This window comes from Chelonia mydas, chromosome 7, assembly GCF_015237465.2.
Source record: "Chelonia mydas isolate rCheMyd1 chromosome 7, rCheMyd1.pri.v2, whole genome shotgun sequence".
Lineage (NCBI taxonomy): Eukaryota > Metazoa > Chordata > Testudines > Cheloniidae > Chelonia > Chelonia mydas.
The window spans coordinates 58,716,302-58,739,211 of NC_057853.1; the positions used below are offsets into that span (position 1 = coordinate 58,716,302).

The 22,910-nt window shown below is 47.6% G+C and overlaps 1 protein-coding gene across 1 annotated transcript; it reads right to left on the reverse strand.

The window, feature by feature from the left end:
• Positions 1–310: 310 nt before the first annotated feature.
• Positions 311–22,704, reverse strand: CXCL12 (C-X-C motif chemokine ligand 12). Its single transcript, XM_027831699.3, has 4 exons — positions 22,518–22,704; positions 15,754–15,871; positions 12,078–12,164; positions 311–3,965 (listed from the first exon to the last, which is right to left on the reverse strand). The coding sequence occupies exons 1-4, from the start codon at positions 22,576–22,578 to the stop codon at positions 3,950–3,952; spliced, it is 282 nt and encodes a 93-aa protein (XP_027687500.1). The 5' UTR covers positions 22,579–22,704; the 3' UTR covers positions 311–3,949.
• Positions 22,705–22,910: the final 206 nt, after the last annotated feature.

Here is a 22,910-nt window from a genome sequence, read left to right on the forward strand (position 1 = left end):
CATCCTGTGAACGAATAAAGGTAAAGGGACCTGGACTGAGAGAGGCCTAGCCCCAGATCTAAACTCCCCACACCTTAGAGAAGTGCAGATCCAGAAAGATAATGACGCTTTAAAATCTCTCAGCGTTCTGCTGGCTGCAGAGTCAGGCAGCCATCTCATGTTCAGTTCAGTCTTAGTCTGGGTGAGCTCAGGGAAGCTTCATTTGAGACTTGGATATTAACAGAACAAGAAAGAACCAATGTAAATGCCCTTCTGACTGTTTGTGTACGGGGGAAAAACATACCATTTACTAATTTGAAATGAGTGCAAATTTCATTTGGGTATAAATTTTATTAAGAAAATTATAAGTGCATACACATTTAACAAAGACATGATATTGATATAAAAAGTGTTTATTTTCAAAATACTATATGAAAAGGAATTATTTTAAAAAGCACAAATGTATATAATATTTCCATAAAGCTGCCTTTCAGAAAAAACTTTTTCACATTATCTGGGAAGTGTTTTTTTTCCTCAGTAACAACACAAAATACAGTATTCACCACATTCTTACAACACTGACTTCTCAATGATCAGAGGTTGGAGGATGCATGCAGCCCTTCCATGGTGATGTATATGCCTTCTTCTCTGGGGGTCAATGAAGATCTGGATTTGCAAACAAGGCTATTATGTGATTGGATGATGGTAAAGGTTAAGTTTGTATTTTGGATATGAGCACTATCAAGCGCCTATATGCTGTAATTGACATAGATCAGTACAAGTTTTCAGAGAAGAGGGGATTGTCAAGATCCTAATAAAGGCAAAATAGCAACAAGAAATTATATAGGAACTGCATATTCAATTAAATGTGTACATTCAACTCGGAATACAGCCTCCATTGGAAAAGACCAACCACAGTCACCCTTGCTCAAACACCATACTGGTTAAAAACTCATTGAAAATTCACCCTTCACACTTTCTCAAGCAGGACTCAAATAAGACATCAACATCTAAAGCTACTATAGTTGTAAAGCTCATATAAACATGAGTATTGGCACAGTGATAAATACTATGTTTTCTTTCCTTTCTGGTTTTGAAACCTGGGATTCTATATCTGTCACTTAGAAAACAGCCACTCGTGAACATTTCACATTTGTGGAAAATGCTCTTTTGGCACCATTTCAGTGTTATTTTGTTGCCCTTTCTCTTCACATTCACGTGTGGCCAGCCATGGCATTACTCCTGTATGCCCCTGCTTTCTTCCCCTCAATTTGTCTTTGGTTGACAGCCAAATGTAGAAAGCAAAACTTACCACGGATCCATCTCCGTGGAACCAGATTTATGAAACCGATGCCCCACAACTTGCTAACATTGTAGAGGGACACAGGAATCATAAAATCATAGAATCGTAGGCCTGGAAAGGACTTTGAGAGGTCATCTAGTCCAGTCCCCTGCACTCATGGCAGGGCTAAGTATTATCTAGAAGTGGAGCACACTTCAAGTAGTAGTGCAAGAAGCTTTCAATTGTACAGGGATTGATTGCTCTAGTGTAAATTGCCTGTTTCCTGATTAACACTTCTGATGCAAATACTACAGGGCAAACAACAGAACCCTCAGAGACCCCAGCGAGTCACTTGCTCATAGCCCATAAAATAGGTCATTAATGTTCCTTTCTCCCACAAAGCATCTACTTCCCTATGTGACTGGGACAGCCCTCCAAGTGACAAATGCCCTTCCGTGCTGCTGCACCAGCCTTGCTGGCTGTTTTTGTCTTCGGCAGAGGGAAATTGCACCGGTGCCATGCACAGCTTACAGTGGTTAGTCCTGTCTACACTAAGGTTTGCACCAGTTATGATGGCTGAAGGCAGAGAGACTGAGGGCTTGTCTACACCTACACTTTATAGCGCTCTAGCTTGCTGGCTCAGGGGGGTGAAAAATCAGCAAGTCTGAGCGCTTTAAAGTGCTAGTGTGGACAGGCTCCCAGTGCTGGGAGCTAATCCCCTGGTGGAGGTGGATTACCAGGAGCACTGGGAGAGCTCTCTCCCAGCACTCGCGCGCGACCACACTCGCACTTCAAAGCGCTGCCGCGGGAGCGTTCCTGCGGCACTGCTTTGCAGTTTCCAGTGTAGACATACCCTGCATGGGGGAGGGCCAAATGCAGTGCTCTGAGCACTGACCCACTGAAGCTGGCTCTGTCAGTCCTCATGCTGAGGGCTGGTTAAAAGGGTTCCTCATGGAAGGCAGAACACGGTTTCAGGTTTTAAAGGGCCACTGTTGTGCTAAATGCACCCCTGAGTCAGAGAGTGAGATTTCAATCTAAACTGGCTTCAATGGGAGCAGGATCTGAGCTGGTGCCCAGTTCAGACAGCGTGCGTGAGGAGTCTCTGTCCAGCAGGTAGGGGAGACAGGTTATAATTCTGTGTTAGAACAGAAATTCTTAGGCACTTTCTCCAGGGCTTCTTTAAAAACCTGAGGGTAACTCCTGACTCTGATGCCGGTGTATACTCTCCAGCCAAGTCACTGGCAACTGCAGACGCCTATATCAGGAGGGAGTCTGGCCCCTAGGTGATAAAACACACAATATGGAAGATGCACTAGTCTATGGGTTTCTTGGTCTTGTAAGCTCTTTTTGCCTTTACACAAGTGACAGAGGGTCTGATCTTGCTCCGATTGAAATCAGCCGTAAAACTGCCACTGATGTCAGTGGTGCTCGATCCCTACTCCCCAAATGCCTACAAAAAAGGGTGCACAAGACTTAAAAGCACCAATCTAGTAGGAAAAAAAAAAAATCACCGGCACTGTTTTCAGGCAGAGCTCCTGCTTGGTTTCTGCTACAAAGCTGATGGGGCCACATGGTGCCCACAGAAGCACATCCTGCACTAGCATGATCATTTTGTAGGGAGAATACTTAGTTTGTCACAGTGACCAAAGTGGAAAATAAGACATCCCTGGGATAGATAGAATGGTCCTTTGGCATGTAAGTTACTCGCAACAGAAGAGAGTGCTTAGTATAACAGCCCTTGCATACCCAGAATACAAGCTCCACATAAAGGAGGAGATTCCTTCTGAAGAAACCCACCCAATACACAATGTTGGGCATCACACAGATATTTTGCTGCTCGCGGTTTGGACAAGACACATTTTCCCCACTTCTCAGTGCACAGCGTAACAAAGAGATTGCCCCGTCGCTGATACCTTTCCTCTACATTTCATATTTTATACATCTTTATACGTGGTTACAGAGCTGGGAATCAAGAGGGAGAAATAACAGGCCTGTGGGGTTGCCAGAGATGGCATGTCTCTCCTGGGTGATATCTTGTTGCAAATGGAGCTCTGGACACTAGATCGTTTCACCAGCAGACAGAGGCATCTCCGCCTGGGAACTGGGAACATTTGCCTGCACACGCACTAGCAAAATCACGCTCTATGGTGCTGACTCGGGCCAGCACCAGTGTTACTCTCCGACCCTGTGTTCTGTCTCAAGTAGGGCTGCAGACAAGGTCTGGTTACAGGAATGGGAAAATGCATTGCTTTTTATGCTGAGTCATTGGGAGCATAGGAACATAGGAATTACACGATCGAATTGCACCTCACAGCTCATGTCCTGCTAGGTAAAAACTCTTGGATGCTGGCATGAACTTAACAGCGATTGCTAAATAATACAGGCAAGGAAAACGATATTATAATGTAGGGTTAGTCTAAATTCATCGCTGCCACCAGTGCTAGATGATAAACCAAACTACGAAAAGATTGTTTTTTAAAAAAACAAACACATTACTCCATAAAATCGTATTGTGAAAGCAAGCCAATTTGTGAAAAAAAAGGGAAAAAAAAAAGCCTTTGGAAATGCATGAAGCCTTGCCTTTGTGCTGCATGATAACAGTGAAATGCATTCATTCCCTAATACTGGTTATCTGCTCTCTGGGTCCTACAGTAAGAAATCCTGTAGACGGCTTACAATGCTTGCCTCTTACATCTTGAACCTCCTGTTGATGAAGAACAAAGTGAAATACTATTAAGGTTTCTTTCAGTAGAAAAGAGCTTAGTTATCAGGACTAGTCATTTAGGGGTTGCCACTACATTGTGCGTCAAGACAAAAGCAAAGGCAGTTCGGCTGCATGGTGCCTGAAGGAGGAGCTCTTGGGGCCCTGAAGGCCTGAGCCCAGCATCGGTGGTTATTTTCGCAGGTAGTGCTGATCATAGTTAGTAAGGTGTCCAGCGCTAAGCAGGAGAAAGGCTGGCTAGGAGGTTCATTCTGCGCCTTGAAGCCAGAGCAAGGAACGCTGCTGCACACAGAGATGCAGCAAAAAAGAATGGGGGAAGTGGGGATAGTATGGGGCTAAAACATGATCAGAACTGGCCCGGGGAGCCAAATGGCACTCGGACAGCTCTGCACAGGGGGATGGTGCGGAGAGCAAGGAGCAAAGGCAGTACAGCCAAGTCACGCTGCTCTTGTGCTGCATGGACATACACTACCATTCCCTCGTCTCTGAGCCGCTGAGCGGAATCTAGCTCTGAAAGGGGACAGGCCAAGCCCTGCTCTGTTCAGCTCCCCTTGGATGTCAGAGTGGGGTGGCAGGCAAGTGTCTGCCTTCCCCTGGAGTTAGCTGGGCATGACCATTTGTTTGGGGTCATTTGCTCAAGCAGAGATGGTCCGTTACAGCCTGGTCCCTCAGATCCCAGGAGCTCACTGTGCTCTTTCTTTGGTGCGTCTGAGGGGGATCAGCTTGGCAAATGGCTGCAGGTTAATATCAGGCTATTAAAAAGGCTTCAGACCCAACCCCACCCCAGCTGGCTGTGCAGAAGCACATTCTGTCCCTTCCTGTTACCTATCTGAGCAGCTCAGCCTGTGGCCCAGCAGTGTGTGATGAGTTGGGTGATGAGACCCAGTGACAAGAGCAGCTCTCAGCTCGCCGCGATCAGTAGCCTTAGACACTCATTTGAACCATGACACTTACTAAACCCGTTAAGCAATTTTCTTCTCTCAGAAAGACACAGAAGATCTTAATTCCCACACCCTGCTCTCCCTAGTGCCAGAGACCTCAGGTCTGTGCATGCAGGGAGAGCAAAATATGGGAGCCAAGATCCACCGTCCACAAGGGAGAGGAGAATGTTGCCCATCTGCATCACGGCATGTACAATCCTCTGCCAAAATGCAGCTAATCACTCGGTCTAATCTAATAGTCCCAAGAAAACAGGTGGCTTTCCTTAATACCCAGAAACGATGGCCAATGTAACAGTCTGCGCTGCACACCTACGTTCTGCTTTTGTCATTTAAAACATCAATAACAAATCCACAGAAGTTGCTTGTTATTTATCTCTGCACTTAGTGATCAGAAGGGCAAAACTAAGCTCAAGGCAGGGAGCCACAAGCAGCTGAATCCTTATCCTGCCTCCGATTCTGGCTTCCTGTAGGCTTGCTGTGCCTCAGTTTCCCCACCTGTGAAATGGGATGATAATACTTTCTCCACTTAACAACCTCACACACTTATCCCAGGAATGAAGCAGCTAACGTCTATAGGGTGGCTTGGAAATACGAAGCACTGGTGAAGTACTAAGTATTTTCCTCTGTCAGGTGTTTTAAGTGGGATGAAACATGCTACAGGACATTAAAAGGTTTTGCATTTTTTAAATAATAAAGCTGAAATATGGTATTTCACGTCTTTGTGTACAGTGTTAATTAGCAAGTGCAAACTGTGTGAGTGCCCGTTGGAGGCTCACTAGTGGTGCTGTTATTTCACCAACAAAGGACCTGTGTTTTTAGAATACACCATTAAGTAAAAGTGGGTCTCTTTTTAACAGTGTGAAATCCCCGTGGGCACCGTCCTGCTGGCAAGTGCTATCAATAAGCAGGTGCTAATACACACCATGTGCAGGCCTTTCTTAGAACCCACAGCAGAGTGGGGAATAGTCAGACAAATCCGCCTCTGTGACTTTCAAGCTGGGTTCTTTCAGCTGTTTTTGAACTGAAGAAAATGCATGACTTTAATCAGTGGAAATGCCACAAGGCCATTTTAAGAGTGTGAAAATGAGTCCTCTTCGACCACGCTCTCACATTCTCTAAAATCAAGCCTGTTGGTCCAAATCCATCCCTGGTGTAATGCCACTGACCTGCCCCAACATTACAGGAATTTCTGAGACCCTGACAATCTGTTACTGTATGTACCCTTGCAACCCCGCTGGCAGGCAGGGCAGTGCTGTTATCCCCACTGGGCAGGGCGCACAGACTCAGCGACTTGCACAAGGTCACAGAGGAAGACTGCAACGGACCAGGAATTGAACTTGCGTCTCTCCCAGAATAACGCCCTACCCACTGGGCCATCCTTGCTCTCTGGGAATTGGCACCACACAGTAGAATTGGGCCATATCTCTCTTGGTGCTGCTATTTATTTTATAAGGGTCATGAAGTGGTCTAACGCCAAAGAAATAGAGAGAGAGACAGCCATAGAAATTGGCCAGATACAAATGGACTGATTTGCATTGATGCCAAGACCCCTTTACACCACTCTGCCAAGGTAAAGTGGCCTTCAAGTGGGTATAAATTACAGTAACACCCACTTCCTGGCACTCACTGCCAAAGTGGTGTAAAGGAGCCTTAGTGTAAACGAGAACCAGGCCCAAAGTGTCTCAGTGATAAGCCATTTCCATATGCTAAATAATCACCATCACAATATTGCTACAGCATCTGACATCTAACGCTCTCAAAGCAATGTACAAGTACCAATTAATGGGGCTGGCTACACGACACACCTCGCTGGCAATGTGTAGGGTACGTGCAGCTGCATGCCGCTGTGAAAAGCAGACTGCGTCCACACTGCGGCATGCAGCTGCATGTGTCAGTGAAAGGCTGGGGCAGGGGGCCAGTCAGCGGCCTCTCCCCGACAGGAGTCTTTTCCTGCAGCAGAGAAAGGCTCCAGCAGTTGAGAGGTAGCGGGCTATGATGCTGCTAAAACCAGCAGGGCTTGTAGAGAGCTGTAGAGAGCTGTGCGGGGTATGGACCCGCGTACGTTCCCACCCCCTGCAGCGTGTCAGTACGCTACTCACCGAAGCTGGGCCTCCCCTCTATGCTGCTACTTAAACCCGGGCTAGGGAGCTACGCAAGTGCATGCACTACGCACCGCTGAAAGCGGCAGACAGCGGAGATGTAGCGTGCGTCTCCCAAAACGCCTAGGAGGCTGAGAAGCATCATTACCCCCATATTACCCCTGGGGAAACTGAGGCACAGGGCATTCAGGCATCTAACTTCCCAGTCACAGCGCCGGGTGAAGTCAATGAGCTGTGGGCACTCAGCACAGCTGAGGACCAGGCCGTCAGTGGCTTGCCCCTGGCCACACAGAAAAGCTGCAGTCCAGCATGTGACCCTAACACTTTGTCTAGCCACAGGAGATGGGGCCGTGGCTTATTATCCTTAGTCATTATTTACAAAGGAGGAAGAGCTGCCACAAATTGATTGACAAGTGCAAGAACTAAGACTGCAGCCGGCCACAGGAGAGTCGGAAGTTTCCTTATTTCCCCAAGAAGACTCAAGAGGAATCTTTTTCTATGTTACTTTCCTCTCTCTTCCAGACCCATCAGCTTTCTTGTGTGTGCCAGAGCTGCCAGCTGAGCTTAGCAAGCTCCAACATCTGAGGCTTAAGGAAGGGTTGGAGTCTGGGCTACACTAATGCTAGTTGGATGGGCAAGTTGCATACTCTGAACACTCTTTCTTCCTGGATCTACTAACTCCTACAGGGCCCCGTTTTTCAAATCTTTACTTGAGTGAGGAAGGAGGATTACCAGGGTTGGGCCTGTAAATTATTACGGGAAGGGAATTATGGGTTGTTAGCAGTTTCAAGAAAGATCTAACTTGCCCGATCAAAATGGATGTGAGATTAATAATGTCGACTAGCATGGTTATACAATGGTCTTTAAAGCCAGATAGAAGATCTGGGCTCCCAATTCCCAGTGAGGTTAATTAGGGCTGTCGATTAATCGCAATTAACTCACGCGATTAACTCAAAAAAATTAATCATGATTAAAAAAATGAATCGCAATTAATCAGTTTTAATCGCACTGTTAAACAATAGAATACCAATTGAAATGTATTAAATATTTGGGATGTTTTTCTACATTTTCAGATATATTGTATTCTGTGTTGTAATTGAAATCAAAGTGTATATTATTTTTTATTACAAATATTTGCACTGTAAAAATGATAAACAAAAGAAATAGTATTTTTCAATTCACCTCATACAAGTACTGTAGAGCAATCGCTTTGTCCTGAAAGTGCAACTTACAAATGTAGATTTTTAGTTACATAACTGCACTGAAAAACAAAACAATGTAAAACGTCAGAGACTGCAAGTCCACTCAGTCCTACTTCTTGTTCCGCCAATCGCTAAGACAAACAGGTTTGTTTACATTTACAGGAAATAATGCTGCCCGCTTCTTATTTACAATATCACCAGAAAGTGAGAACAGGCATTTGCATGGCATTTATGTAGCCAGCATTGCAAGGTGTTTACGTGCCAGATATGTTAAACATTCGTATGCCCCTTCATGCTTTGGCCACCATTCCAGAAGACATGCTTCCATGCTGATGACGCTTGTTAAAAAAATAATGCCCTAATTAAATTTGTGACTGAACTCCCTGGGGGAGAACTGTATGTCTCCTACTCTGTGTTTTAACCACATTCTGCCATATATTTCATGTTATAGCTGTCTCAGATGGTGGCCCAGCACACGTTGTTCATTTTAAAAATATTTTCACTGCAGATTTGATAAAACGTAAAGAAGGTACCAATGTGAGATTTCTAAAGATAGCGACAGCACTCAACCCAAGGTTTAAGAATCAGAAGTGCCTTCCAAAATCTGAGAGGGATGAGGTGTGGAGCATGCTTTCAGAAGTCTTAAAAGAGCAACACTCTGATGCGGAAACTACAGAAACTAAACCACCAAAAAAGAAAATCAACCTTCTGTTGGTGGCATCTGACTCAGATAATGAAAATGAATATGCTTCGGTCCACACTGCTTTGGATTGTTATCAAGCAGAACCCGTCATCAGCATGGACGTATGCCCCCTGGAATGGTGGTTGAAGCATGAAGGGATATATGAATCTTTAGCACATCTGACATGTAAATATCTTGTGACCCCAGCTACAACAGTGCAATGACAATGCCTGTTCTCACTTTTAGGTGACATTTTAGACAAGAAGAGGGCAGCATTATTTCCTGCAAATGTAAACAAGCTTGTTTGTCTGAGCGATTGGGTGAACAAGAAGTAGGACTGAGTGGACTTGCAGGCTCTAAAATTCTACATTGTTTTATTTTTGAATGCAGTTTTTTTTTACATAATTCTACATTTGCAAGTTCAACTTTCATGATAAAGAGATTGCACCACAGTATATGTAGAGGTGAAATGAAAAATATTATTTCTTTTGGTTTTTTACAATGTAAATACTTGTAATCAAAAATAAATATAAAGTGAGCACTGTACACTTTGTATTCTGTGTTATAATTGAAATCAAGATATTTGAAAATGTAGAAAACATCCACAAATATTTAAATAAATGGTATTCTATTATTGTTTAACAGGGCGATTAATCGTGATTAATTTTTTTAATTGCTAGACAGCCCTAATGTTAATATAGTCTACTGAAGTCACATAATTGTGTATATTACATGAAGGTGTGATGAATATAAAGCAGAATAAAGAGTAAGCAGAATTAGTGAGCAAAATGCTTTTCTACTGAAAACCATCCTTGATATTTCACGATCAAAGCAAACCCATTAATTTTTCAAATCAAGTATTAGACTACTGTATTCTGAACACCTTCTGTCCCCCACAGCTGCAGAATCATAGCGCAGAAGAGATCTAAGCATTTAAGCACCAGCAAAGAGTAAGTTTGACACATAAGTAAACTAAGTAACCTTGAAGCAATTTGCAACAAACCCTTCTATAAAATGTATTAATTTTTTTCCAGAAAAATAAATTCCCACATACAGTTGGGGGGTTGTATCATGAAACAATTAGCCATTTTTATTGCTTGTGCATAGAGGGTAATGTCACATTTGATACAATTTCAATACAAGTGAAAAAATATAATATATGGCTGATTGAAATTGATAAGCTACATTAACATTTATAGATCTATAATTATTTATTTTACAAGCTGTTAGTAGTTTATAGGGATATCAGTTTTTGAACTACCAACGTTGGTATGGTTCCAATTCAAATATATGACTTGTTTAATGAACTATAAATATATTCTGAAATACATGTAATTGAAAAAGTCAAAGCTGTGCACTAAAATATATCAAAAATATGCCCCATGGAAGTATTACAGAGAGAGACCAGATCATCTATGGATGATCTTGGAGCATGGAAATTTCATGGGTGCCAGCGTTTCTGGTTGGAACATGAAGATCGTGCCACAATTGTAGGCTTAGTGGACACAAACATATGCTTTAACTGAACCAAATTGTCATCTGTTACCCTGGTGTGAATCTGGAGTAATTCTACTGAATTCAATAGAGCAGCTTCAGGATTGCAGTAGGGAAAGTAAGATCAGAATCTGACCTGAGACCAGAATTAGGCCCTTTGTTCTCAGTGGAGCAGGCCCAGGTCTCCACTGATGTGAGAGCAGAAGGTGACCCAGGGCCATTACTCTGCAGGTTTAGCAAGGTACTTAAGCTCTTGTCTGACTTTAAAGGGGGCTGTTCACGTGTTCCAGATTAGACAGATGCTTGAGTACTGTGCTGAACTTGGCCCTTAATGCAGCACAATGCCGCTTGACAGCAGGAGGAGCTACCTGTTTGTGAAAGGCCACATTCTGCTCTTGACATCGCCTGGGCCAAACTCCAGTGCCGCTCTAGTGCAGACAAGCTCTGTCCACATGGACTGAAGTCGGCCGGGGCAAAGGAAGGCTCAGAGCAGGGCAGGGCTGGAATCGCTAGTGATTTGCGTAGTGGTTTCCATGCGCCCCACTCTCTGTAGCCTCACCCCAGTCCCAAAGGGGTTCGACTGCCTCTGGGGGAGGGTGCCCCCATTCCTGGCTACTGTGAAGCCCCCCTGCCAGGAAGAATTCTTATCCCTGGCTCCTGAAAGTGCTTCAGAAAAGCAGAGGATGGAGTCTCTGCAATGCACCAACCTACCCCACCTCCTATTCCCCTCTAATGCCCCTGACCCCTCCCTCCTTGAGGTGTCTCTTCCCCTCTGCAAATGTCTGGATTCCAGCCCTGCCTCACATGGGGGGGAAAGCAGCAGCAGAGGTAGGATTCAGCAAGGTTGAATGAGGTGCAGAAAGGGGTGAGGGGTTCTGCGTGCACAGGGGGCCTCGCTGCTCCGAAGGCCGCTGCTGGCTGGTCCCTTGGCCGAGCCCTTCCCAAGGAGGGAGCTCCCTCCCCTCTTCCCTTGATTCATTTCCCATCTGAGGGAGGCTGCAAAGACCTGTTTGCACAGAAATGACTGACGGTCTCTGTTCTGTGCTCACTCACAACAGCAGCCAGTTGACCTGGCTTCTAATGAGCCAGGCTGACTGGTGTGGGACCCTCAGCAGGAGAGCCACATTGCAGTGCCATGAGGAAAAACAGGCCTGCTAATTCGCCAGGTGTGGCTGAATACCATCTGGCAGGAATGGAGGTTTGTTCTTAGCAATGGATGTTGCCTTGGCAAATTTTAATGGCTAAAGCATGGTTTCTGCCTGCCAATCCCCACTAGCCGTCAGCTGCCGGTGCACACAGACTCCCAGCAGAAAGAGGAAAGGGGCTCCAGAGATACTTTACTAATAAAGATTTGGAGATAATTGTGGATTGGGTGAGGGAGGGGAATCAAGGAAGCATTTTCCTTGGGAGAACTGCTCTTTTAGAAAGAGGGAAGCCCATTTCTGACTTGCTAGGATACCTCTTACCCCAAATACTGACAAATCTCTTAATATAAAATATAGAAAATACTGTAAGCCACTGTTTTAATATACACTGGGTAAACTCAGACCCCATCTTCATAGCAATGCCTGATTTCACTGAGTACTTGGTCCATATGATTAAAGCCAGCCCTGAACGTCCTACCCTTTAAGCTCTCAGGGTGTGTTATCTGTAAGTCCGTATGTTTCTTGCCTTACTTGTTTAAAGCTTTCTCCAGATATTCCTGAATCCACTTTAACTTGGGATCAATGCACACTTGCTTACTGTTGTTCTTCAGCCTTGCTCTGTCAAAAGAAAGAGAAGAGTTGTGGTGTGAGGACAAGGGATAACATGGCACAGAAGGCCTCCTGGGCCAAAGTGTGCCCTCCGTCCTACCTGCACATTTCTAGTGAAGACAATGGAACTGCACAAGCTTACACCAGGGGTCAAATTCTGCTCTCAGCTTCACAAGGGTGTGTCTGGGGTAACCCCACTGACTTCATGGGAAATGCTCTGGATTTAAACCAGTTTTAAGGGCTAACAGAATTCAGCCCCTCGTTTGAATCTCATCTGTTGGCAGCTGTTGGGTTGCATGGGCGTGAATGAGGAAAGAAATTGATTCTCCAGATTTTATTATTAGGATCCGCGTTGCTGTCAGTGCAGGGCATGTGGGAGCTGCATTTCATTTGGAAAGAACTGATGAGCAAATGGAGTCTCTGCAATGGATGAATTAACAAACACCTCTGAACATTGTCCGATGCTCAGCCTGACTCTGAACTTTCATCCAGTTTTAGAACAGAAACCAAACTGGACTTTCAGGAGGATCCAAAAGGTTCTTCTGTTCATTTTTTTTTTTTTTTTTTTTTTTAATTCTCACATGGGTTTGAACTTCTGGACTCCAGGCAGGAAACGAATTGGAAATGCCAAGTTGCCAGCGAGGAGCATTCTCTCGTGTGTTTTCCAATCAGCACCGGAAATGGAAGTTCCAGAAATCTCTTGAGAAAGCCTGTTCTCATGCAATTTCCAGCCCAGATTTGCAGACTCAGGAGGTTTAGATTACATACGTTACAGATAAAGATCCAATCTTCTGGATGCTTATCTGAACCAAACTCCATCTCCCAGCCTCTGGAAATTCATCTGTCACTGGCTTCTGGGTTCAATAGGATGTGTCAGGTAGAAACAAGATATATAGCACTTTATCCAGAGCATTTAAAGCTCTGTAAAGTCAGGCACTGGTCCTTCAAGGTGCTGAGTACCTGTTCTGAGTGCTGAGGTCCCTCACCTCCAGCTGAGCACAACGGGAGTTGAGGACACCTGGCATCTGCAGGAGTTGCTCAGCATCTTGTAGGATCAGGCCCATCAATGCCACACTAACCGCACTGGCAATATGTTGTGGAGGCATTAACACCTATTACTGTGCATTGATGTAGACAGGCCAAATTCTCCTCTTCATTAAGGACTCAATCCTGCCAGGTACTGAGCACCTTGACCTTGATCCAACAAAGCACTTAAGCACATTCTTGACTTTAAGCATCTGAGTCTCATTGACTTGGGCCAGACGCCCTAGCTGCTTAAATAAGGCACACACTTAAGAGCTATCTTGGATTGAAGCCAAAGTGCTCCACACCTGCAAGACTGAGCCCTTAATGTTTAATAAAAAGTAAGCCAACGAAAGAAGCCAGGGGATCTAACATGCTGCTAGTGCTGAAGTCCTGTGAATAGTCATGTACTGGGCTTACTGCTGCAGACCCAATCCTGCAGTCCTTCCGCCAACAGGGTTTCCATCGGACCTGGTTCTGATCTCACTTATGCCGGTGTAAATTAGGAGTCTTTCCACCAAATTCAGTGAAGTTATAGCAGTGCAAAGTGTGAGCAGAGTCAGACTCATTGTCTTCACATGGGAACTTCAGAACTGGCCTTAGACAGGAGAGTAACAAACTGAAAGCACAACCAACCACTCTCCATGCACAGAGTATTTAAAGATAAAGACCAGCTCCTATACAATTTGCTCAGGCAAAATTGCTCTTGACTTCAAAGGGAATTTGGCTTGGGTAAAAAATCACAGGATTACTCCATAAATCCATAATACGGGGTTCCAATCAGATGTTTCAGTCCTAAAAAATGATGGATTCCAAAGTAAATAGCTTTGATTACTTATTTAAATTACTCACATCCACCATCCAGAACACATCATGCCACATAATGACAGGTTTCAGAGTAGCAGCCGTGTTAGTCTGTATCCACAAATAGAACAGGAGGACTTGTGGCACCTTAGAGACTAACAAATTTATTTGAGCATAAGCTTTCGTGGGCTACAGCCCACTTCATCGGATGCATAGAATGGAACATCTAGTAAGAATATATATATATATATATACATACAGAGAAGGTGTAAGTTACAACTTGCATCCAATGAAGTGGGCTGTAGCCCATGAAAGCTTATGCTTTAATAAATTTTGTTAGTCTCTAAGGTGCCACAAGTACTCCTGCTCTTCTTATCACGGCACATAGCAACTGAATTCAGTGTTTGGATAAAATCCGCTAAAATTGGATTTTTAGAAGTTAGCATTTATTTTGTTTTTTAATTTCTGTTGGGTCCAAGGGGCAGAATTCCCCAACCTTCTGGGGCATTTGAATTTAGGGTTCCATTTCAGGTATATCTCTTTTATGTCAGATTTTAAACAATGGTTTGGGGGGGAGTTGGATCATCTGTTCTGTAGACACTAAAATACACTGCAAACAATAAACATATTCAGACCATGTTGGGGAAAAGAAAACAGGTTTTTTCCATTTCAATACGTCATGGTCTTTGCCATCTCTAATTACTTCGCTCTCATGTTAATCAAGAGAAAAATGCATATCATGTCAAATCTCAAATTTCTGTCATTATGTTGAAACGACTTCAGATCATTCCAAATCCCCCCAAAGCCTTCCCAGTGGGTTTCTCTTGACTCTCACGATGTTTATTAGGCATTCCCAGAAGAGCACAAATCCATGTATTATAGCTGTTTAGATGCATGCCTCTCCATTCCATCAAGTAGCAATCAGAGCTGGCGAAACACACAACGTATGATGTTTATGCCATTTTTAGGAAGAGCAAATTATTTCTCAGTTTGGACTGAATTGTCAATTGTCCTCCACCAAAATGAAAGGCAGGGTACATGCAGGAAATTGTGTGGGTTGGATATTTTTTAAAATATATATATTTTTACTTGAAAATATATCTGACTAAATATGTAGATTTTTGAGAAATCGCATGAAACCTTACAGGTTTTTGGCATACAACAATGGAGAGTTTTTTACAGCTCTGATGGTGCAATTTAAAGGGCCATACGAAGATCTAGCTGGATGGCAGAACTGTTGACAGTAGCAGGAACTGAACACAGAGGAGCGAACCGTGCAAAGAGGACCTGATAATCATGCCTCCCACAAGAGCTGAGGGTACTCAGCACTAGGCCTGCTGGGAAAATGATTTTTTTCCCCATGAAAGTTTTCAACAAAAAAAGGTTTTTTTAATGTTTATGTTTTTTTAATCTAAATTTGTCTTTGTTCTTTTTTGGATTTGGCATTTTTGATGAAACCCCTCAAATTTCCATTGTTTTGGTTTTTTTCCCCCTGAAAACAGCCCCCCAAATAAAAATGGATCCTTTTTTTCTGAAAACAGTCAAAAAAGCCGTTTTCCACTGAGGAAATGTCTGAGTGAAACTGTTCTACTTGCTCTGCTCCGTACCTTGCAGAAGGCGCTGGGCCCCATGCAAATTCAAACCCAGGCTGGGGCAGTGCCTGGACACTGCGGCACCTTTTACCGAGGTTGGCGAAATCCTTCAGCTCCCTTCCTTGCCCAACTTACCGTCTGAGGCCAAGTAAAGCCTTAAAAAGCACCCGGAGACTTACACAATCTGCAGCGAGCAATTCGGGGTGGTCAGGATTTTGAGGTGCTTGATGTTGGCTTTAGCCACGTTGCTCTCGTAGAACCTGCAGGGGCATCGGTAGGTCAGGCTGACGGGTTTCTCTGTGGGATGCAGAAATAGAGAGGACACACATTACTCGTTCCTCCTTGGCAGTGGTGCCAACCTGCAGCCCAGTGGCATCTCTAGTTCCTCTCCTAGATAGGCATGAAGAAAACATATAGATGAAGAGAGCCATGGAACAGCTGTGGTCTTGGAGCAGTGTGTCAAAACCCTCTCTAGTTCCCATTGGGGCCTTCTAATCCTGCTGCTTGTGATTTTAGAAGACAAAGGAAGGGGTGAGAAACTGGACCCTAAGAAATGGAGAAGAGATTAGAATAAGGAGCCACTCAATTGTCCTGAGTTGCTGCTGGTAATTAGATGAGATAAAGGCTAGAAGAGTGAGGCACTTGTCTGCTCTGTTATTCTTTCCAAATGATTTTGACCTGAGGCCAGATTAGAAGGTAGGCAGCAGAAAGCCAGGAATTCCAAGGAGTCCAAATCAAAACAAGCGGCTCTGCCCAGGTGCAAGCTCCTGGCTGGGAACTGATCTGAGGCAGCGCATGCCAGGGCCTTTGGGAGCTTTCCCAGGGTCCTACTGTACGGCCTGGCCTGTACTCACACTGCCAAGCGCCTGCTGGCAGGGGGCTGCTCCCAGAGTAGGCGCTCCGCAGCGGGAGACAGGGCATCAACAGTGTGGATTCGGATCCTTCTGAACTTCCTGCACATGACAGAATCACAGCCACTCACGACACCTGGTCGTGAGTCATTCCATGCTCTACATGGATTCCGTACTGCTAAAATCAATGGGTAGTTTGCCATCAACTTCAATGGAAGCAGGGCTGTATCTTGCCCCTGAGCTTAAAATTCTGCAGGGGATGTGTATGCAGGACAGCCCGGCTCACTCTGGGGGCTGATCCTGACCTCTATCCCCATGCTGAGCCCCCACTGAGGTCTGGAGAGACTGCATTATCCAGCCCCCAGCGTGTACACAGCTGAAATGGTGACTCCTTCCTGAAACGTCTGCACACTAGAACAGAGTCGGGGGCAGCATCTCTGGGGCCTGCAGGACTCGCCTTGGGACGTCCATAGGATTTCAAACCATTTCCCGTTGGACAGCTGTTCAGTTGCTGGTTGTGAGCTCTTTGAGGGAAGCTTGTTTATAAAGAGGGAGGGACCTGATCCATGAAATTTGGCCCAGGATCCAAATTCCCCAGCATCTGAAGGAGTTTTGGATCCAGTGTTGCCTTCCACATCTCTGTTTGTTTTGCTACACAGCAGAGCTCAGTCCCCAAACAAAGCTGCCCTCAAAGGCTATGGAACAGAAAGGGGCTTTGAATCCCGCGCAAGCTGCAAGTTCCTTAAACTGCTGTCTGGGAAGGTCAAAAAAGAGGCAACCAGTAAAACTGCACCTGATCTGTAAACACTAGACACTGACTGATGTTTGTCTCCAGTTACCCTCAAACATACCCTAAGGCACAACACTGGGGGATGCCACCATTTCTTCAAGAAGGAAATTACAGGAAAATCCTTGTTACAAGCAACCTTTATGAAAGATTGTGTGAGCCAGTAGCTGATCCCCACGGCAGAGCAATTGCAATTGCAGGGAAGAAATGCAGAGTAACTCCACTGACCTCAGCAGAATCCTCCAGTTTTACTCGGGTGGTCAGAATCTGGGCCGGTGCGTAACGACCGTGGAGGCGGGTGTGTAAGGACTGTTGGTCAGAATCCATAGCGTTTGTCCCATAGAGTGAATCAGGGTATTCTCCCGGGCTAGACATGAATATCTACTGACTAGTGGTTTTATAACCCAGGGAACATATATATCAAAGTGAGGCTGCACAAGCCTTAAACCCACGCTCTTTTTGCAAAGGCAGCATATCATTACAGTGGGCATCAGGTCAGCTCGCAGCATCAGCCCTGGGAAGCCAGGGAACCTCTGCTTGCAGTTGCCCTGCGAGTGCTTCAGTCTAGGGAGGCAATAACTTCTCCAGAGCACCCCCTCCCCAGTTCAGATGCAGGGCCATCCTTAGGCATATAGACATTTCATAGAATACAAGGGTTGGAAGGGACCTCAGGAGGTCATCTAGTCCAAACCCCTGCTCAAAGCAGGACCAATCCCCAATTTTTGCCCCAGATCCCTAAATGGCCCCCTTAAGGATTGAACTCACAACCCTGGGTTTAGCAGGCCAATGCTCAAACCACTGAGCTAACCCTCCCCCCAAGCAGCATATGTGGCTGTGTAGGGCACCCGAAAATTGGGGCACTACCGAGACAACGGGTAAGAGCGGGTTGGCTCCAGCACACCCAGCGTGCGCTGCAGTCTCCTTAGGCAGGGGCCATATTCTGTGTGAGGGAGAGGGTACGGGGTCTCTGTGAGGAACTGTGACTCTCCGCCGCCATGAGGCAGGCTGGGTGGCTCGGTATCCTTTGCTGCCTCATCCCTCCCCAACAGGCTGCAAGCCCGGGCTGCTGCAGTGTCTGCTGCATACGAAGCTTGGTGTTGTTTCAAAACTTCTTCACAGTAATTTCCCATAAAATGTTGACAAATTAAAAAAAGTATATTATTTGCATCATTCTGTCAATAAGTCAGATTTTTTTCTATAACGCTACTTCTGTTGTGTAAGTATAGTCCCTCAGCATTATAGTGTGCTTAATTTGCTTAAACTGTTTTTAATAAAGTGCATGTAGCAAGTTCTCTAGTACGGTAAGCTTATGTTTGTGTTGCTAAGAGCAAGTCAGGCATAGGGGCACCAGTTTAATAATACTGCCTAGGGCCCCATAAATCCTAAGGACGGCCCTGTTCAAACGGACACACACTAGGGCTATGTCTCCACTGAGAAGAAGTTTCTCCCAGGTGATCACTGAAGCGGGCAGCATTTTACCAGGATAGCTTAAGTGCTTCAGCAATCTCAGTAAAACACAGCACTAGGCTCTGACCCACAGGGTGTCTCTCCACCTGGACCTGGAGGTGTAACTCCTCACCTTCACATCTGCTCTGATCCAGCTAGCAGGCTAAAAGCAGGATGGAGGTGGAGCAGCACAAGACACGAAGCCCACAGTCAGGGTGCCACTCAGTTCTAAGCCTGTTAGTGTTGGTGTGGGTTTGTCCCACTGGGGCTGGAATTTACCCCTTCCAGCTCCACCCTTTGTTATCTCCCCGTAAAATCCTGAGTGGAGGCAGGGCCCTCAGGTGGCCAGGTGAGTCCAGGCTGATACCCCTGGGGCTGGCCACACCTGGCTTATCCTGCAGTAAAACAGAGCCTTCACTCCACTGTGTTTTTAAAGCAGGAAAGCCAAAGGCTTGTCTACATGGGACAGCTGGATCAGTTACACTGGCACAATCACACGCATATAGTTAAACCCATCTAGCCCTCCATGTGGATACTTTTATTCCAGGTTAGGGTGGCTTTTCCCCCTTTGGCTTAACCCCCTTCCAAACAGGTACAAGATAACATCCCAAAAAAGGTCTCTTATACTGGAATGAGTGTGTCCACACTAGGGTTACAGCGGTTTAAATTCCCACCTGAGTCTATCATCTCCCCATGTAGACAAACCCTGACACCTTATGTATCCTCTCCTACAAACACACCTCTGTGTAGGGGAAGACACAGGAGAGAAGAGGGCCAACAGCACCCGCCGAGCCCACCATGTCTGCTTCGGCAATGGATGATGGGGAGTTTTGCCTGGGTAAGGATGCCAGGGGTTAACTCAAGGGGGCTATTTTACCAGGACACTGACACATCTGCTGTAGCTGGCTTTCCACTGCAGATCAGAAACCAACCGAGAAAGCCACCTTGGCAGGCTGAGTGCAGAGGGGGCAATCACCCTTCACTCCCACTGCAAGGAGCAGCCCCTGAGACCCCTTTATCACGCACCGCCCCCTCCTGCAGCACCACTCACAAGTGCTTCCCTGGGCTCCTGCCGGTCCCAGGGGCTTGGGACATCACACTTATATAGAGGGTTGGGGGCGGGGGGGGGGGGAGGAAGCTGCTGAATATTGCTGTATTCAGCAGTTTCACACCAGGATGAAATTGCTCCACTTTTAATAAAGTGGGATTGGGGAGGGGGGTGGGGTCTGCTCCTAGCTCAGGGTTTCCTTTATTTATTAATGCAATCCCTGACACAAACACCCCTTCCTCTCTAAATCCACAAACTGTGATTCACCCGGAGAACTCAGCTCCTGCAAGGAGCCTGCCTGGAGCTGCTGCCGGAGCAGCGAGGCCCCTGAAGGAAAGCAGCATCCCCTCCTCCCAGGTGTGCCGGGGCCGAGGGGCTGCAGGAGCCCACCGCAGCCAGGGCAGCTGGACTGCAGGCAGGGCTGTGCCGCTGGGAAGCCATGCCCGTAGGAACAGTGAGGTGGGTTCAGATGGTCACCACCACTCCTTGCTCAGTTTCCCCAGGCTGCAGCCAGTTACAGTCTGCCCAGGAGATACTGTCCAGATCGGGGGCGGCGGCAGGAGAGGTGAAATAGTGGGAGAGCTGGAATCTCTGCCTCCCAAAGCCTAAACAGAGGGGGGCACGCACAGGTAAGCGAGTCCAGGGGATGCTAGGGCCCAATCCTGCACCCTTCAAGGCAGTCAGATTTTTGCCATTGGAGGCAACCGGATCGGGCCCCTCGTCAACATCTTGGGAGTGAAACTAACACAGCGAAATCTCCCGCCTCCCTTTGGGTTTTCTTTCTAGTTCCGCGGGAGGAAGCCGACGGGGTGAATTCCTGCAGGGAGACCTTGGGCAGGTATCGTGCAAGTTACAAAGAGCCGTTTGCTGGAACATATCCCGGCCTAGAGAAGGGACTTCATGGCCAAAGGAGCGAGAAACGCGCCTGTGAGCAACAATCCATCTAGCTACAGAGCGATCCCGCAGGGTAGCAAAGGCTAATGCACAGTGAGCAAAAACTCCCTTCGCGCTCTGCCCTGGGGAGGCGGGGATTGATTTTATTCATCTACATCTGAGACCAGTTCGGGTTTACACTTTCCCCCTTCTTAAATACAATTTTGCACCTCCAAAATGTTGATCAGCCTGTCTCTAAACGCCCCTGACGCTCAGTTAAGAGAATCCGAATTTATCCCGGGTAGGGTGTTATCTTTATACATCGGATTCATTTGCACAGAGATACCTGCCGCGATTGCCTTGAGTTTTTCTCTCTCATGTCAATACATTCACGGACTTATTTCTGAAAAGTTTCAGAGTAGCAGCCGTGTTAGTCTGTATTCGCAAAAAGAAAAGGAGGACTTGTGGCACCTTAGAGACTAACCAATATATTTGAGCATAAGCTTTGGTGAGCTACAGCTCACTTCATCGGATCTGATCGCTGGAAGGACCCGCTCCCCACGAGCCAGGGGAGCGGTGCCCTTTTTTGCTGGGGGAGTCTCAAGGAGGCCGGTGTTTTGTTTGTTTCCCAAGGGCAGGGGCTATTTCTAGGAGGGCTTTTGTCATGGAAAACCCCCGATGAATTTAGCAGCAGCGATTAGTTGGCATTTGCAGCCTAAACGCATCTGGACCGGGCGCACCAGGATCAACATAGGTTCGCAGGCGCCGGGGTCTCATAGAATCTCAGGGTGGGAAGGGCCCTCAGGAGGTCATCTAGTCCAGCCCCCTGCTCAAAGCAGGACCAAGCCCCAATTTTTGCCCCATCCCTAAATGGCCCCCTCAAGGATTGAACTCACAACCCTGGGTTTAGCAGACCAATGCACAAACCACTGAGCTTTCCCCCGCATTAGCCCCTCAGGGCTCTCCTGAGCGCCACAAGACACAGGTGTAAACCCGGCACTCAGCAGACCCGCCGCTGCACACCCAGACCCAGAGACACTCCACACACGGGGCCAGCCTCCCGCTGCTCGAGCACCCGGGCCGGTGCCCCCGAGATCCAACCCATGGCGGAGCCGGGGGGCCGCCAGCTGCCCCGGCTGGAGCGGCCAAGCGCCCAGTCCTTTTCTTTTTCTCCCGCTGCTCTCCAGAGGAGGGAGGCTTGGTCTCTGCTCCAGGGGAAGGAGTCCCAGGGCCAAGTGGCCGCACGGGGCTGGCTGGGAGCAGACCCAGCGCTCCGCAGCTGCTACGAGTTAGCCTGGAGCTGCGCTCCGTCAGCTGGACGAGGAGGCGTCGCTGTTCCGCAAGGACAACCCCGGCTAGGGCGGCTCTCGCTTTGCACCCAGAACCCCCGGCCGCCTGCCCGCGCAGAGCGCCCCGGGGCACCCTTCTTCCCCCGAGCCCGGCCGGGGGCTGCGGCTCCCTGCTCAGCCATCGCTGCGGCGCACGGGGGGCGGACAAGGCGCAGGGAGGGGCTGGGGACTGGCCGGGCCCGCGAGCTTTGTACAGAACCGGACACCGCTGGGCAGTGAGCCTCGAGCAACTGCCCACTGGGGGGGCGGACGCTAAGTCCCAGCCGTGGCGAGATCCGCCCGTGGGGGTCGCTCCCAAACCTCGCGTGGCTGGTTCCTCCTTTCCAAAGGAAACCTTGGCTCAGCAGCCGTCCCTGGGGACCGGCCAGCTCCACAGACACGCACCCCCGAGACGCCGGGGAGGCGAGCTGCAAGCGGCCCGGGACTTCTGCAAAGTTTCCCTCCCGTGGGCTGACAGCGCCCCCCCCCCCGCCCGCCCCCCGGCCCCGATCCCAGCTCCAGCCCCACCATGCCTGGGCAGGCGGCTGCAATGCACTGGAGGCAAAGGCCGCCGCGCCCCGGGGGGCTGGAGGGCAGGCAGCGCACTTACCCTCCGAGGGGGAGAGAGAGAGCAGCAGACAAGTGACCAGCGCCAGGGCTTTCCCGTCCATGCTGGCGAGGGGGGCGAGCTGGGAGTGAAAGTCCGGAGGCTGCAGCTGCCGGCTGAGCTCTGCTGAAATGCCTGGTCCCCTCCCCTCTATAGAGGGGGGCGGCGATGCGGGGCGAGGGGGAGGGGAGTAGCCAGCGATGATTTATTGCCCGTGGCATGTTATTACATCCTTCCTCTGCTCCCATTGCTGGAACCCGACCAGACAGCGAGTCGCTCGCAGCCTGCGCCCAGCGAGGCCGGGCTCGGAGCGAGCTGCGGAGCCCGGGGACCCGAGAAGGTCTCCAGCTGCAGAATCGATGCCTTGCAACCCCGGGATGGCTGCAGGAGAAGAGG

What these genes read in the sequence shown, in the direction of transcription:
- CXCL12 (XM_027831699.3), bottom strand. Translation starts at nt 22,578, where the DNA reads ATGGACGGGAAAGCCCTGGCGCTGGTCACTTGTCTGCTGCTCTCTCTC. An exon ending in CTCTCTCTCCCCCTCGGAGG is followed by an intron (nt 15,872 to 22,517) that starts GTAAGTGCGCTG and finishes TGCATCCCACAG; the next exon opens with AGAAACCCGTCAGCCTGACC. An exon ending in AATTGCTCGCTGCAGATTGT is followed by an intron (nt 12,165 to 15,753) that starts GTAAGTCTCCGG and finishes TTCTTTTGACAG; the next exon opens with AGCAAGGCTGAAGAACAACA.